Source organism: Paramisgurnus dabryanus, chromosome 9 (assembly GCF_030506205.2).
Source record: "Paramisgurnus dabryanus chromosome 9, PD_genome_1.1, whole genome shotgun sequence".
In the NCBI taxonomy this organism is placed as follows: domain Eukaryota; kingdom Metazoa; phylum Chordata; class Actinopteri; order Cypriniformes; family Cobitidae; genus Paramisgurnus; species Paramisgurnus dabryanus.
In genome coordinates, this window is record NC_133345.1 from 23,077,389 (window position 1) to 23,094,538 (window position 17,150).

At 37.4% G+C, this 17,150-nt stretch overlaps 1 protein-coding gene across 3 annotated transcripts in view; it reads right to left on the minus strand.

Annotated features, from left to right (window-relative positions):
* gnao1a (guanine nucleotide binding protein (G protein), alpha activating activity polypeptide O, a) overlaps positions 1 to 17,150 on the minus strand; it is a 98,263-nt gene that overhangs the window by 73,039 nt on the left and 8,074 nt on the right. For all 3 annotated transcript variants that reach the window (XM_065279082.2, XM_065279080.2, XM_065279081.2), the window contains exon 3: positions 5,348 to 5,489. In XM_065279082.2, coding sequence (XP_065135154.1) covers positions 5,348 to 5,489 — 142 coding nt within the window. The remainder of the gene's footprint in view (positions 1 to 5,347; positions 5,490 to 17,150) is intronic.

Sequence of the window (17,150 nt, forward strand, 5' to 3'; positions counted from 1 at the left end):
CAATTAAGGGTTGGATGATCACCTTTAAGGGCTCTGAGGGCATCACACCAACATTTGCAATTGGACTTGCTGCTATGTTTGCAACCTACTACATTTTCAGCCTTCAGTATCAAGATGAGACAGCCTGCCCTCTGGAATTCATTCAGAGGTAAACCCCTTCAATCCCTGCCATCATTATATAGATATATACAATTAAATTAATGTGTTTGTATTTTATGCATAAAATGGAATTAGTACTGTACATTTCAAGCCTCAACACCTACACACACACACACACACACACACACACACACACACACACAGGGTATAGATGGTTTCATCGGACGCACGTGATACACGTCTGGATCCGAACCTTACTTCCGGTTTCGTTTTTTTAATGGTCTGACTGGTTGCTAAACTGATCTCTTGAACAAATGCCTCGTCGAAAATAACAAATGTTTTGGTTTCCTAGGTAATCTATGTGTTGTTTTGTTTGCTTGTTATATAAATAAACTATGTTTAAAGAATTTGTTGTTATTTATTATTTGCGGAGTTTACCGGAAGTTACGTGCGGACCGCGACAGCGGCTTGTTTATGTTGTTACCGCTGAAACGGTCTATAGACTTTATTATAATTCCATTTGATGTCATTAAAGGAATAGTCAACCCTTTTGCCATATTAAACTATGTTATTACCTCAACCTAGACGAATTAATACATATCTTTTTTCAATGCGTGCACTGTACAGCGTGTTGTGAATGTGTTAGCATTTAGCCTAGCCCCATTCATTCCTATGGTACCAAAAAAAAGTTTTATTTTGTGGCACCATACTTACTGGTATAACTCCTCATGTAACAGTCTTTAAATAAGGAAAACACGGAAGTGTTTGGTGGCTTCCCTGTTTGGTACCATAGGAATGAATGGGGCTAGGCTAAATGCTAACACATTCACAACATGTTGTACAGTGCACGCATTGAAAAAAGATAGGTATGTATTAATTTGTCTAGGTTGAGGTAATAACATAGTTTAATAGGGCAAAAGGGTAGACTATTCCTTTAAATCCACTCAATTTGTGCAATGACGAAAGACAAAAAAACAATTAATTGCTTTTGATTTAGGCACTTCATCGATATAAATCAAGAGAGAGGAACAAATGCCAAAATCATCAGACAAGATTGTCTCTAAGAAGAAAGGAGTGATCGTCCAGAAGTCGTCTTCTGCAGTTAAATACACACGTGGCCATGCTACTGAAGAATCTCCTTGACTTTTTAATGGAACTTCATATAGATCGGTGAGTATATAATCTTTCTCTCATTTTTTTGACAGTCTGGCATTGCCACAATTATACTGGTATTTTTAACTTTATAAGCATTCGCTTGGAGTTTATACTTTACATTCGTGATTGTTTAGTTTATTTATGAGTATGATTGTTTTTTGTTCTTTGACAGTGGCAGCACTGGAATAATGCTGCAGAGAGGAACAGCGGCTACTAAAGTGATGATCGTCTCTTCTGGATCCACAAGAACTAAGATGTAAAAACACAAACCTACCTCACAGGAAAATTTTAAGAGGTAACCTGCAAGTCTAGCTTGCAGTGGCACATGTGCCTATACGGTTTCATCCTAAATGTTTTTTATGCTTATTATTGATACATCCTGACAAAATGTTCTACTGTACTATAATAGTTTCAAAATGGCCTTGGGTATGTTTTTAAAAAGTAAACTATAGGTTATGCCCTTCACATTTGGTTAGGATTAGGGGCAGTCTCTGACGAGCAATTTAAGAACGTACGTTTATTGCCATAGTCTAAAGCAAGAAACTACTGTTTCTGTTTACTACTAGAAAGCTTTTTCAGCATTGTCCAACAGGATTTATTTTCTTTCCTTTTTTGTATTCATGTTGACATTGACATTTCTCTTTGAAATAAAGGTGTTTGATTTGAAAGTTTTTGTTGCTTATTTTGCATAATATTCACAATAATGCATATCTTAAGCAGTTGTCTTTAGCCCTGGGAATTCATTGGGCAAGTTCATGGGAGAATGATATTTTAAATATCAATGAAGAATTTTTAGAGACTAAATTTATGTTATTTAAAAAATGCTGCATATTTCTGTGATTATTTGGAAATTACAATAATATTGTTTAGATTGTTACTTTAAACCTAAACAATATTATTTTAGTTTCTAAATAAATCACAGAAAAATGCATTTATTTTTTACTTTATTAGACTGTGAAATTATTTAATTAAGTAGTGTGACTACAGAAGTATTCTGTATTTCTGGTTTACAGACTACTACCGTAAATTCATTTTACATATGAATACTGTAAAAATAACGGTATACTGCTGGCGTCTCTGCTGCCAGCTCTTTACTGTAAATTATATAAATACAGAACAATACAGTTTTTCTGGTTTACAGACTACTACCGTAAAGTCATTTTACGTATAAATACCGTAAAAATAACAGTATACTGCTGGCGTCTCTGCTGCCAGCTCTTTACTGTTATTTTACAGGGAAATTTTTTACAGTGTGGTTTCAGACATACATACTACACAGGAGTGTAGGGTGCGGCGTACTAGTCACACATGCAGCATGGATGGTCACATGGTTATCTCTGATGCTGGGCAGAGTCCATCAGAGTGACATTGCCCATGGACACAGACTTGTGGAATGTGTTGAGAGAGAGAAAAAACAAGACGTAACCATGGCAACAGAGCCAGATTGGTGAAAGAGGAGATTTGGGAGGGTGATGTGGAGGAGAGAGGGGGCTGTGAGATTGCATGCAAAGGCCGACGGAAAGAAGAGAGAGGGAAGGTGAAACGATGAGAGGGTAAAAAGAAAGGAGGAATAAGATGGGGCGAGAGACCCACAGAGAGAAAGAAAGGACATAGAGATCTACATGAGTGGAGTTGTTGAGAGAGCAGTTCCAATAAAAGCTTCTCACCTCAAATTAAAAAGGTGTGAGCCAGCTGGCCTCCACAGCCTGAAGCAACAGAGGGCCAAAGAGTTTGTGTGGACGTGTGATTGGTTCTCAGCATAAGCGTATGTATGCAAAGTAGCTTTGGTATGCATTCGTTTTTACCTTCACATTGGACCAAACCTTTAGAGCTGACTGAAAGACCTCATAGATGTCTAGACACAAGTCCAGACACAAAGACGTTTACTTAACTGTGCTGATTTAATTATCATAAGATACCTTGTTTTAGTCAAATTCAGCATCTAAAGAGACAATGCATGAATGCACTGCAACAAGCTAACTAAAGAAAATTCAAGGACACCTCTATCAAACATAAACTTAGAAGCTAACCAACAAAGTAAAAGTCACTTTCAATCGCATTGACACATAATGCCATATGCTATCTATAACCTCTTTTACGGGTACGCAGATATGGTGTCTTTCAACCTCAGCTTACTGACATGTAACTCAACCTGGAAACAAGGAGGTTTTCAATTTCTCAAGAGAGAAAATATCAAAATCGATGATTGCTAGATTTCAGACGAAGCTTTTGGTTTAATTAAAATAAAATATCACTTCCTGCTAGGCCCAATGACTTCAATGACATTATGCAGAAAAAGCAGGAAATGGGCGCCACGGTATTATGAATCTTATTTTCTCACTGATAAAAAGTTTATCAGAAAAATCTTTACAAACAAAGCCATTTAACCTTGAAATTATTTCATTTATAGGGTGTTTTCACATACAGTTCATTTTAAAAGAACCAAACCCAGTTCAATTAAAGTGAACCAGAAAAGCAACTAGCCGAATGTGACTGCAGTCTTATTGGTGTTCACATTATAGTGGACTCAAAAGAGGACCCAGTTCTTTTTTTAGTCCTCTTCAGAACTAAAGTGATCTCAGACCCTTTCTTGTTCACATCACAACTTAATAAGAACTCAGACCCCAGCTTTCTCTGCAGCATTTGATTTTGATACAATGTCCAAAAGACACGCAAAGCGGACCGGGACCTCAATGATTTCACATATCAAAAAGAAATCAAACCACAAAAGAACCCAAAAGCGAACCGTACTCAGACCACCTCCAGAACGTGGTCTAAATTCGGTTCACTTTTGGGTCCTTTTAGGGGGGTCTGAGATCACTTGGTTTGTTCACATATACACCCTGAACTCCTCTGAGAGCGTTTGAAGGGCTTAAACGAACTAGGTGTGAATACACCCATACTTTAGGTATACTTAAGGTATTATGTATTGTGGGTAGAGTCTATCAATGGTTCAACATCACCTTTTTTTCGATTACATGCTTTGGTGAAGCACAGTCATATGACTTTCTTAAATGTCCATTTGCAATTTTTCTGTAAATATTTCTGAATCGTGGTTAATAATGAACATTGTCTAAACATTTAAAAATCTATTCATCTTCAAGCAAGATTAGGCTAATAGTTTTAATCTGCATTTGAGATTTATTAAAATCTATTCTCATGCAATATCTCAAACTTTGTTTAGAAACAAGCTATTAATGTACTGTTGTATAATGTTCCCCCTTTTTTTGAATACTCATTTCAGAAATCACAGAAACCAGTTTATACTGTACTAGTAATAGATCATTGCTGCATTCAGAAGAAACGAGTTGGTTTACCACTAAAGATGCTAAGCCTGTATTTTACTGACCCCTGCTATCTGACTCAGCTGCTGATTCATCTTACATTTAACAGTTCATACTGCAGTGTGTGTGTGTATGGAACAGGCAGATATGTGTATGTATGTATGTATATAGATCGATTTGTGTCTTATAGTTGGCAGTTCCGTTTGTGTTTGTATTTGTATTGCATAGTGGAATGGTCAAACATATCAAAACACATATCTTTAATACCATTTCATCATCCTACTCATTCCACATTAACATGCTGTACACTTACAGGTCAAAACTTGAAAAATGTGTTCTCATATCATTGCAGACAATGTGCAGCATTGTGTGAAGGGCTGTTAATTTAATGTGTTCAAAAGTACAATTATTAAGAAACAATATTAAATGCCCTCTAAGCCATACTTACATTCATATAATGTGAAACAATCTTCCCATAATTAAAATAAATGAAGTTTAAAATGCCACCCAAATGGAGCAAAATGCATCTTTGATGGGTTTTCTCAGCAACAGTTAATATATGTAATTATTTACAATTAATCTGATGAAATAGACAGTGCATTGTATCATTAACTTTATATTTCATACTGCCAGTCCATATAGTGGTGGTTGGTTATTTCTTAAGTCGCCAAATAATTTTTCCAATTTGAAAATAGGTATTTGCTTCACAGTAAAATTAAATTCGACCCTGAGCGTTATAGACAATTCCTTCTATGGGAATGTCATTCTTAACAAACTGTACAGCTTATCTGGACTTGTGTTGTACTCACTTTACGCTCCTTGTCTCCGTACTCCAGCCCCAGTGTGTCCATGGCACGCACGATAGCAGCCAGAGACTGAATGGTGTTGCTGTAGACCACGGGCTTGTACTGCTTCACATCATCACCAGAGAAACCATCCTCATGGATAATCCTACACAAAAACACACGACAAATGATGTTAGAGAGGCAGTTTTGGCATGTGTGTCTGTGTACAAGCATGTGTGCGTCTTTATGTGTAAATCGCTGACAGATTTATCAAACATTAATTGTTCAGGTGTGTTTGTTGAATGACACACAAGGTATAATGAGGCAGATGTGTGTGCATGTTAGCATTGAAAAATGATATGAACCAGGTTTCCATTCAAGTAAATTGTGAATAATAATAACATACAAACAATCAGATGAGAATTACATTTCTAAAATAAGCATAATTTACATCGCTAAGGCGGATAAATGTTTAAATAAAACAAAAAAAATGTTGTTTCTAGACCAGTATCATGTGATTTTGCTACAACAAATCATGTGACTCAATAATTTAACATGAGTTGTGTTTGACTTCATGCTGTGCTGTAAGAACCGACAGGCTAATGACATCAAAGTATTGCTTTCGAATCGCTCTTGTGGTACTTTGATGTCATTATTAACCTGTCAAATCTTAAGGCGCCGCTTAAAGTCGAGCACACCTATGATCTAATAATCAATTCTGGTCTTGTTAAGATATTGGAGTCAAAGCTTGCCATCATTTACCTGATGGAAATAAATTGCCAATTCTTTATTTTTGTCAATGTGGTACATTTACAATGTGGATGAAAACTTAGGATTGTATAAATAATGCTTCAGTACGAACTCTTTCTCTGTGTCTCATGGCTTTAATAGGACTGCAGAGCTCCATCCTTCCGCCCCTGCCCTGCTCTTTGTTTCTAAGCCTTGATAAATTTAATTAAAGTTTGCTTTATTGCCATTAAGGTTAATATACTTAATTGCCAAAGCCACAGAATGACAATTAGATTTAACATGATCTACATCAGAGGATTTCAAACTTAGAGACCAAGTGGGACAAATTATTTATTTAATTTTTTTACGTTAAGTTGAAGTGAATTCAATTGACGTATGAGTCAGAAAAGCTGTGTTGTGCATAAATGTGTCATCTTGTAAGGGTGCCAGTACAGTATATTATGTATATTATATATTTTAATTTGCATAATTTAACCAGGCATGTCATGGTACACTGTACATTGAATTACACTGGATGTAAATAGCAAATGATAAAGAGAAGAAATGATTAATAAATTACAATCTTTATGCAAACAGAAAAAGCTGCATTAAAATTGCTTTAGTTGCTGTTGCCACTACTATATGTCCAAATAATAATAGTTTATTTTCAAATGGTGATATGGATACACTATTGGAAGAAAACAGATTCTTGTAGTGATTTTAGTCAACATACTTTATGTCAGACTTTATTGCGCATAATTGTGTCGGATTAAATGCTGTCCTGTTTAGATAGCCAGTCATGTTACCCCCTGTTGGTGCATCCCTAAATGTTTCTGTCTCAAATTTTGTCTCACTTCCACTGCTTTTGAAAATATTACTATTGTAAGTAAAATAAAGAACAAATGACTCTAATCTGGAAAAATTTAAGTTGAATTTTCTTACTGTCGAATGACAAAAGGGGCCCCACTTTCCCTTGGTCCCTCCCTGGCCAAGTCTCCTAATTCAATTGATCTAGTTGCAATTAGGTTAGGTTAGAAATGGACATCTGTCCATTCAGCCATACTGAAATATGGCCTGTGCAAGTCATTTTTAGACATAACGTGTCTGAATGAGGCTGTGAACCCTTTTGTGTTTTTTATTGCACAATGCCATTGCCTGGTCTGACAGCCAAATCCTGTGAACCATCGTGTCAGCATCCAAACAGTGTTCGTGTGGCATGAGAAAAGCCAGACAGACTTGCGTAGCCTGGCATTATGCAGACCTAGACATCACACTGGTTTATTAGACAGGTGCCAGAGAGAGGTGTGATAGGGTATAAAAAGTTTTGCGTGCAAAACATACACATACACACAAACTAAGGTGAGGGCTGCTAACCACCTGTCTACCGTTAGCTTATTAAAACATTTGCTCTCATTGTTAAAACACAGTTCTGAAGAAATAGTAAAATGATTTTACATTAGCATTATGTTGGTTATAGTTTTATAGGGCTGTTCATGTTAAATTTTGAATTTGTTAATAAATGAAAAGTTTTTAATTATCAAAACAAGTGGCTAACATTTTATCATGGTGTCTATTTTTAAGTAATGAAAACACTTTCCACAGCCTAAATAGGTTTGACTAATGAATAAATAAGCTATTGAAGTCTTTATAATTTAATGGCAAACAGAGCCCAGCTATGGGATTGCAGCCCTGTGAAATATTTTATTTGTGAAAGCATATTTTATGTGAATATAGGCCTTATTTATAAGCATATAAATCTGCCTGTCCTACAACAGCTGGCCCTTGAAGAAACAGTAGAAACAGTGAAATTGTGATCAAGAGGTATGGTTGTATAGTGGTTCAGAGTATCTTTCTCTCTCGCTCTCAATTCGCTCAGATGACCACTAAATAATTCAGGAGATAAAAATAACAAATGTTTAGGGTCTTTTGAAAGTCGCAATATAAATAAGGACACCGGTTTTTGATACCCGGGGGAGGATGGAAACATTGATCTGTTTCAAATGTGAGACACTGTAAGTAGACTCTCACTGATAAGGCTCCTGTTCTCCTGTTCCAGTCGACCTGGCAAAGACCAAGGGCCTGACACATACACACTTAGTCACAAATGTGTGCTTTGAGATCAGGATTCTGTCCTGAGGTCAGACAGGTTCCCACACAAGTATGTGTGGCTATGGGTTAGAATGAGACCTTGTGTCTGGGGGGGTTAAAGGTTACAGCAGGTTTTTGACTATTATTTTTTTAATCACATGACCTCAGTTGTGCTTGTTCTGTACATGGTCATCTATCCACAAATTGCATTCGGTAAAGCACCCTGTCATTAACATCAGCACAAGTTTGAATTATGTTACATTTTAAATGAAGTGCAGAGTGAACTGTGCTTATAGTGCTCATTTAAAGCATTTACATATAAGCTAAAATTCAATGAACCACTCAAAAAATAATTAGGTGCATCCCGAAGGCCGTCGGAAACTATCAACAAGATGGATGTGATCTTTTGTACTGTACATTAAGCACTGCTGCTACAGCTCAACTGGTAGCATATGGTGCTTGCAAAGCCAAAAATACAGGTTTGATTCTCAGTAAAAACACATACTGATAAAAACGTATAACTTAAATGCACTGTAAGCTGATTTTGATTAAAGTGTTCACCAAATATACAAGGTAACCCCATAACTCTGCCAAAAGAGATGTGCTGCTCAGGTGTGAATGTTATCTTCAAATCACTCTATATCAATGCATCTTTGGCGTTGCCAGAAACACAAAGTTCGCTGATGCTGCACAAGTCAATATTTGTGCAAGCTAAAATGCTTGTAATACTGTGCTCCGACCTACACTGTAAAACATTTCTGGTGAAATTACAGTATTTTACTGGAAGCTGGTTGTCAGTAACTTACTGTAGATTTTACATTTATGTTATGTTAAGTAAGTTACTGGCAACCAGCTGCATAATTACAGCAAATTTTTTACAGTGTACAGTATGTATCAAAGAAAAATGGCAAAAGGAATCTGTACACCGTGTAAATATTCAAAGTCCATGATTTGTAGAGAATAAAAGTTTTACTGAAGACTCTCAAATTTAGTGACAACAGATTAGATCCTTTGCAACAATAAAGCTGCAGAACTATTTTCATATTTTTTCAATTATTTTTGGTCAGACAATAAACGTTTATGTACAGAGAACAATATGCACTTCCTGATCAGAATATGCATGTATAGATATAAATCTTAAAATCAGTTCCGCATGAGTGCCTTCCTTATAAAATACGTCTAAAAAATTAAAATGAGGAGGAACAATTGCTCTTAAATAATCATAAATAATAATGAAAACCAATGGTCAATGCATAAATTAACTTTATGTATTGTTCTTTGGTTTAAATATGAAGATAATGTTGCACTGGACTCCACTTATATACTCCCAGAAAAAAGGTACAAAAGTTGTCACTGGTACTACGGTACCTTTTAAAAGGTCCTAATATGTACCATCAGGGTACAGATATGTATCTTTGAGGTACCAGTATGTACCTTTAAAGCCCTTTTCACATAGAAGTTACGGAAAATACCCTAAAAATGTGTTCAGGATTTGTCCGGGCTTGATTTTTCACAATGTCAATGATTTTCTGGAATTTGTGCGGGCATTTACACACATGCAGCAAAGGTTTCTGTAAAGACACATGACATATTTAAAGTCCTGCACTTCTCTGCCTTGTCTAAAGTTTGCTTATTATCCATGATTTGTCCCTTGAGAAACTATGCAAGTGCATTTTTGTTTATGATAAGATCATAAAGAGCGTATAAGGAGGATATTTGATGAGCTCCCTGATCTCTGCTTCAGTCCAGTTTGTGGACATTTCTCGTCGTGAATGATAATCTGCATGTAAATCCCCCATTTTAAAGAGCTGAACCATAATTTCTTGTTGCGATGCCAAACGCATCCTCACTATGGCACGCCCCTTACAAAACAGTTTCTTTTTTTGTTCACACACAACGCTTTCCGTAAATGTTTAGGAAATGTTACTAGGTCCCTTTATGGAAGCGATCCCAGAACATTTATGGGATGTGTTTGTGTTTACACAGAAGGCTCTCTAGCCTGACTACGTCAGACTTTGTAAATTTCATTACGCTTCTGTACTCAGTCTGAGATACCTCCCATTCTAACGTTTTCCTCCGGTCTCAAAACGGCTGTCCAATCAACGAACAGAGGGCGGGCTGAGAGCCTTGACGTAGACGCCAAGCGCCGAATGTACGGTTGTAGTTTGTAGTGGACATGGAGGCACAGAAAGCTATTTGCTCTGTTGTGGAGAACCGGCACTTGCCAACTTAAGCCCGAACAAGAAGAATGTTTGTTAAACATTTTGAATGGAGATTATGTTGTTGCCCTACTCCCGACAGGTTTTGGGAAAAGTTTAATTTATCAACTATTACCGATCGTCAGCGAGAAACTGTGTGCAGCACAGCTTGACGTGCACAATGATCGAGAAATCATGGAGGGGAATTTCATTGTTCACAGTTAATGGTGGAGGACGCGTGGGCAAAAATTATTTGATGACGTTCCTGATTAACCATAAAATAAGGTATGAAGATTTAATTTACATATGGTTATGGCTGTCTGGTGGAAGAGTTTGAGCGGAGAGAGGGGCGTTCATCCACTTAGATGTATAAACTAGCTCTGGCCCGATTTACTTTACATAATCTGCAAAAGTCGTTCACAGCCATGTTAACTCCGGTATTTCGCTCGATGGGTTTGTTTTCACATCATACGTGTGTTTTACAGAAGAAATTCGATGCGGCTGAGCCGGCGCATAACGCACATCATATCCAAACGTTATGTGATTGGCTTACCAATGATTTTAAACTTCAGACAAGCCCCTTCCATGAGAAGGAAAACGATTGTCAATTATGCCCAGCCAGACTCTGTCTATGAAGCGAAGCAAAATAGCAGAGGATGGTATTACCAGGCTAAAGGCTCTCTGCCCAATTTACAGAAATTTTCTGGGATCAAAGTGCTGTGTGAATGGGGTTTAAGGTACCCATGTCTACCTTACAAAATGTCTAGGTACAAAAGTTTACTTTTTCAAAAGGTACATTCAACTTTTGTACCTTCATGTAGCTTTTATTCTGAGAGTGCTGTATGAATGCAAGTTAAAGATATTGTCCAATCTTAAGTAAATTAGATCACCATTCCATGTGCTAACAGCTTCAAGGGATAGTTGGGGCAAAAATGATATTAAACCCATGATTTACTCAATGCCAAGCCGTCTAAGATGGTGGCCGTCCGCGTTACCAGAGGCTAGTTATTTTAGTTTATAAAGTTTTAAATATGGATATTTCTACAACAACACAACGCAGATTACCCTCAGAAGGCATTTGTTTATCATCCTGGAGCCGTTTGGATTTTTTTGAGGAAAGATAAATGCAAATTTTTTTTGGACTTGAAGGAGTAGACCCCGTAACTTTACATTTGATTAACTGAAAGATCTAAAACATTTTCTAAAACAACTGAAAATGTGTTCATCTGAAAAATGATGGACATATGCATCTCGGACGGCTTGGGGGAGGTGTAAATCATGGGTTTGATATCATTTTTGGCCAAACTATCCCTTTCAGGGATCAAAATCTAGCACCAATATTAGAGAATGAGAAATAAGAAGTTGTTCTAAGACAAAGACAGCGGCGCCTTTGGAAAGTTTGTGTGAGTTTAACACTCATTCTTATCTTCTCCTCTGGTCTGATAGGTCTGATCTTGGGAAGCCAGCATGTGGGTGGAGAAAAGACATCATTACAGCAACCTCTTCCTCAGAAGGACTTATTATAGAACAGCTCATTAAAGAAGAAAGAAAGGAGAGTGAGAAAAAGAGTCATACTAGATTGGAAAACTTATGCCAGTCATGCATGAAGACTGTAATTTCCCACAGTTCAGGACTGTCTGTGAGGTGATTTGTGTGTCTGTCCTGAGAGGCAAAGGATTTGACCGGCACAATCTCAAGCTGAGGTTATTACACACGCAATCACGCAAACTGTGCTCTGTGACCTGTGACATGGGTTGAATACCCTTCATTTTGGCAGACGCTTTTATCCAAAGCAACTTACAGGGTTTTCAAATTATACGTTTTATCAGTACAGTATGTGTGTTTCCTGGGATCGTATGATCTTTGCACTGTTAACACAATGCATTACAAACAGAGCTACAAAAATACTTCTCATTATGAAGGGATAAATCATCTAATAAAGAGCATGTGCTGTATTGAGCTGGGCAATACATTAAATATTCATATCTATATTTATTGTCTGTTTGTTCCACCATGTGTTTTTTGTACAGCTGCTTTGCAATAATGCAAAACTGTAAAAAGCGCTACAGAAATGACCTTGAATTGAATTCATGATGTGTTTTTGATGGTGATATAAAACTATGAAACATGTTGAAAATTTTGATTATTTTGAGAGGTATATTTTGGAAATTTTTTGGAAGTCAGCATGAAATGAAAGTTGCGATTGTTTTTATTTTTATATCGTAACGTATATCCGAGTAAAACAGCTTCTAAAAATTAATGTCAAAATGTAGGGCGGTTTCCCGAACAGGGATTAGTTGAAGCCAGGACTAGGCCTTAGTTTAATTAGGAAATATAACTAGTTTTAACAAAGATGCCTTACTTAAAACAGAGTACTGATGTATTTTATTTAAGATATGTCAGTGCACATTGTTTGCAGTTGGGAAACCGCCCCAAAATCTCAATTACATCTCAATTACATGGTGACTTTAAGATTCAAAGAGACAGTCATTCGACTACTTTTCGATGCATGCGAATATAAAAGTGGAAAGACTGAAAACTGTTAAACTAAGTTTTTGGTCTCTTCTGCCATTGAATGTAATTGGCTACAATAAATATGCGGTCAAAAAGATCTAAAGGAAACATATCATAAAAATCTGAACTTTTCCATGTTTAAGTGCTATAATTGGGTCTTCAATGCTTTTATTAATCTAGAAAATGTAAAAAAGATCAACCCAGTAACTTAGTGTTAGTAAGCCATTCTCAGCAAGCATGTGAAAAAATAGGTAATTGAAATGTGACTCCCCGTGTGATGTCAGAAGGGGATAATACCACCCCTTAATTTGCATTATCCAACCACAGCACCGTCATTCAGTGCAGAGATCAGCTCATTTGCATTTTAAAGGACACACCCAAAAACGGCACATTTTTGCTCACGCCTACAAAGTGTTAATTTTAACATGCTATAATGAATAATCTATATGGTATTTTGAGCTAGAACTTCACATATCTACTCTGGGGACACCATAGATTTATTTTACATCTTAAAAAAGTCTTGTTAATGTCCCCTTTAATGCTTTTCTGAAGAACAAAACAGAAACTCCATTAATCCAATCAATAAAGCGAAGTTCTCCAAATACAGGGTTTTTCCTAAAGCAGTGTGGTGAAATGTGGTGTGAAGTTTCTCATAGGTGCACATGAGGTAGCCAAACCATAAGTACAGACATACACTCAACGACCCACACTACCTCTTCCTCCTATCACCTAGAGCTGGCTTATGTCATTTGTAAGAGAATCCTTTGTCCTGATGGTGCCGTTGAGTGCTGTTCCTGTCATCACCCTCCGGACGTGGCCACTTATCCCACCAAATGCCGGGAGGGACATCTATTTATAACGATCATAATCATAGCTTCGCTTCTCCCCAAGAGTTCGCAGGTCAACCCTCATGTACACTGCCTGTTACCTTCTGCTGTATGCAGATGTGAGTCACGTTTGAATGGAAGAAAATATGGAATATAATCAAAATTGCAGGCTTATTGTGAGGACTGTATGATTCAGTGTTCTCAGCCTACTATTTCTTCTTACTCTCTGTCTCTCTCAATGTGCACAGTGTGAATTAAGGTTTTGTAAAATTAGTAGCATGTCACAAGTGTTATTTTTTTATGGAAAGCTATTGTACATTAAGTTCACAATGCATTGAGTCGTATGAAAATCACCAATGAACTGCATTTAGCTTGTGGCTGGTGGATGTTTCAGTTCACTTTAAAAATAAATCTGCATTCACATTAAATACTGAGATTGCCAAATAATACAAATTATATTCAATCCATCAGAAAAAAACTATATTTATTATAAAACATTTACACTCCTAAAAATGCTAGGTTTTTTCAACCCATGGTTGGGTAAAATATGGACAAACCCAGCCGTTGGATTTAAAAAACGCCTATTTCATTGCAAAATAAAAAAATGTTATTTTGTGTATTTGGTATAATACAATGTGTTCGCGTGGTTTATGGTAAAAAAAACAACATTATTTTCTAAATATCGTACCTTTTTTTAGCTCCAGATTTCACTCTCTTCCTGAAACGCATGGATTTGAGAAGCTCTGTCCCTGATTGGCCAGCTATCCTGTACGTTGCGATTGGCCTGAATACCTCTGACTTCAGCCAGAAATGTGACGCTCCTTACCATTTTTGAAAGATTTGCGCACAATGCAATGCTAACAGTAGTTAACTTACAGGCTGTGAGTCCAATCGGGAGGAATTATGATAATGTCGGTCTTGTCTACATCACCAATCCCAGGAAGTTAACTGTTCCCTACAATCCTTGTTTGTTGTAGTCCAAGATTTACGTTGGAGACGATAACTTGCGTCATCGTTTACTTTGGGGTAAATAACATTTTGCATATCGTTAACATGTACTAATACACACCTACACACCAAAGGAAATCTAAATAATAATAATAATAATAATTAATACATTTATATTGCTCTTTACATTTATATTGCTCTTTTCTGCGGCACTCAAAGCGCTTTACATATGAAAGGAGATCCTCCTCAACCACCACCACCAATCATCACCAAAATCATGAATCGAACCATTGGTGCTCTTTAAATTACCTAAAAACCTTAATAAAAAAAACTATTCTGGGTCATTTTGTGGCTGGGTCAAATATGGACATTTTCTAGATTCATTTAAGAGTGTGAATTGATAAAATGGTCAAATTGATTGGATCGATTTTTGACCCAACCCACCAGTGTCAGACTGGTGTTTTAGGGTGTTTTCACATATACACTGTTTAGGTCGGCCCAAATTACGTGTCGCTCCGAGTACGGTGCGTTTGGGTCAGTGTGAACACAACAGCCGCACTCGGGTGCGCACTAAACGGCCGCTCCGAGACCGCTCTAAACAGGTGGTCTCGGAGCGGCTGTTGCCGAACTCTGGGGCGACCCACCTGTGGTGTGAACACTGCTGGACCTCGGGCCGAACCAAATACAGGAAGTTCTCCCCACTGGGCTTTCGTTGTGACGTGAGCCAGGTGTTATATTGTGGGTTAACAACAAACAAGCCAATCCTGGTCCGTTGCATAGAGATTCGCGGTCTCCTTTACGTTTGAGCTGATGATTTTATAAATGCATAGCTGTTCTCCACACACAAATAGTGACATTACGGGCTTTTTAGCAAACGGCTCCGTGAGAAAGGCTTTAATAGAACAGCTTCGCAATTTCGCGTTAAAGCAAAGAAACTTCGCAAAGACGTGCATCGTTTATCTCCACATCTTGATAGCTGCGCTCTCCCTGTCAGGCTGGTTGTCGTGGAAACGTGGGGGTGGTCATGAGACGGTAAGAGCTGTCAGAGACCAATGACAGCGCTGACCGTTGTCACATGGTGTACGGTGCGGCATGTCGAGTAAAGTAAAATATATATATATGTGAACACGGACCGCACTAACTGAAAAATGATACAATGTATTTTGGTGCGCTCCGAGGCCGCACCACGGTGCGCACCAACATATGTGAAAACAACCTTAGATCTTGGGCTGGTTATGAATACATAATATTGCACACAGCCAGTCATAACTGATCAGTTTCTTTGTACCCTCCCCCTGTCCAACCCTCTGACTCAAGATTTCTTTTTTTCTGATTCATGGATCACCGAAAACCAGCCTTCCCCCTTTATCCACTCTGGGTCATTTGTCATCCTCTAATTACAGCAGCCATTGTCATCTCCATGGCAACAGAGTGCAGAAGAGGGAGGGAATATATATAAAAAGGATAAATGAAATAAGGCAGCACATCCACAGCACTTGCCAGAGGAACGTGCACGCAGAAGACTAACTGATTCTTAATGCAAACACCAAGCATGTATGGCGGACTATTTCACATATCATACACTGTAAGGGTTAAACTATCCGCAAATGATGCTATATGTGATTACCGTAAATGATGGGGCAACATCTGAACTGAATCAGCCAGTGAAATAGGAAGTGAACGTTGTGAAAGCAGAAATGATCCACTCTGTGTCTGTGTGAACACAGCGAAAGGACACAACCGGAGAAGCTACTTCATCTCCAATTATACCTTCATTAAAACTGTGTTTATTTGTGTATGTGTGTGTATGTGCATCTGCTCTCCCAGGACCAAAGGTTGTGAGAAACCACTGACAGACACACCAATTTATAACTACTTACAGTCACCAGGTAAAGGTTACAATTATACTTGGAAAACATGTCACAGCGAGATGCAACACACTTTGCATAGTACATCACCCCACAAAATCACCCACAAATAAACAAATTATTCACACCACTGAATTACACTATTTCTAGTGCATGACACTCTTGAATGTCATGAGGGCATAATGTGATGTATGACATGAGGAGCTCAAATGCAACAGCCCCTAAACGCCAAAAATTGATAATGATATTGACCGCTCTTGGCACACATAATGTCTTCTTTAAATACATTTGCTTCAAATCCACTCAATCCTGGCCTCAGGCCATTCAGAAATACCACTTTATTGGCAGAATCCACTAAACGTTGATTATTCAGATTATACAGTAGTTGCATCTTAAGTGATGTTGCAACACTTTACTATATCTATGTTTACTAACTGTTTAATACTGTTTACCAAGAAGTCGATTTTTTTAGAAATAAAAAAACTTGCATGCATTTACACCATACGAACTAGACAAAGAGTTAGGACAAAAGTGACATTTGTGAAAATAAGACATTTCAGTTACTGACTAATAATGCCGAAAACCTTTTCATTGCCGTTAAAGTAAAATTACTGGACCCAAACATAAGAACCTGATAAAAAAAATGCTCATTTAC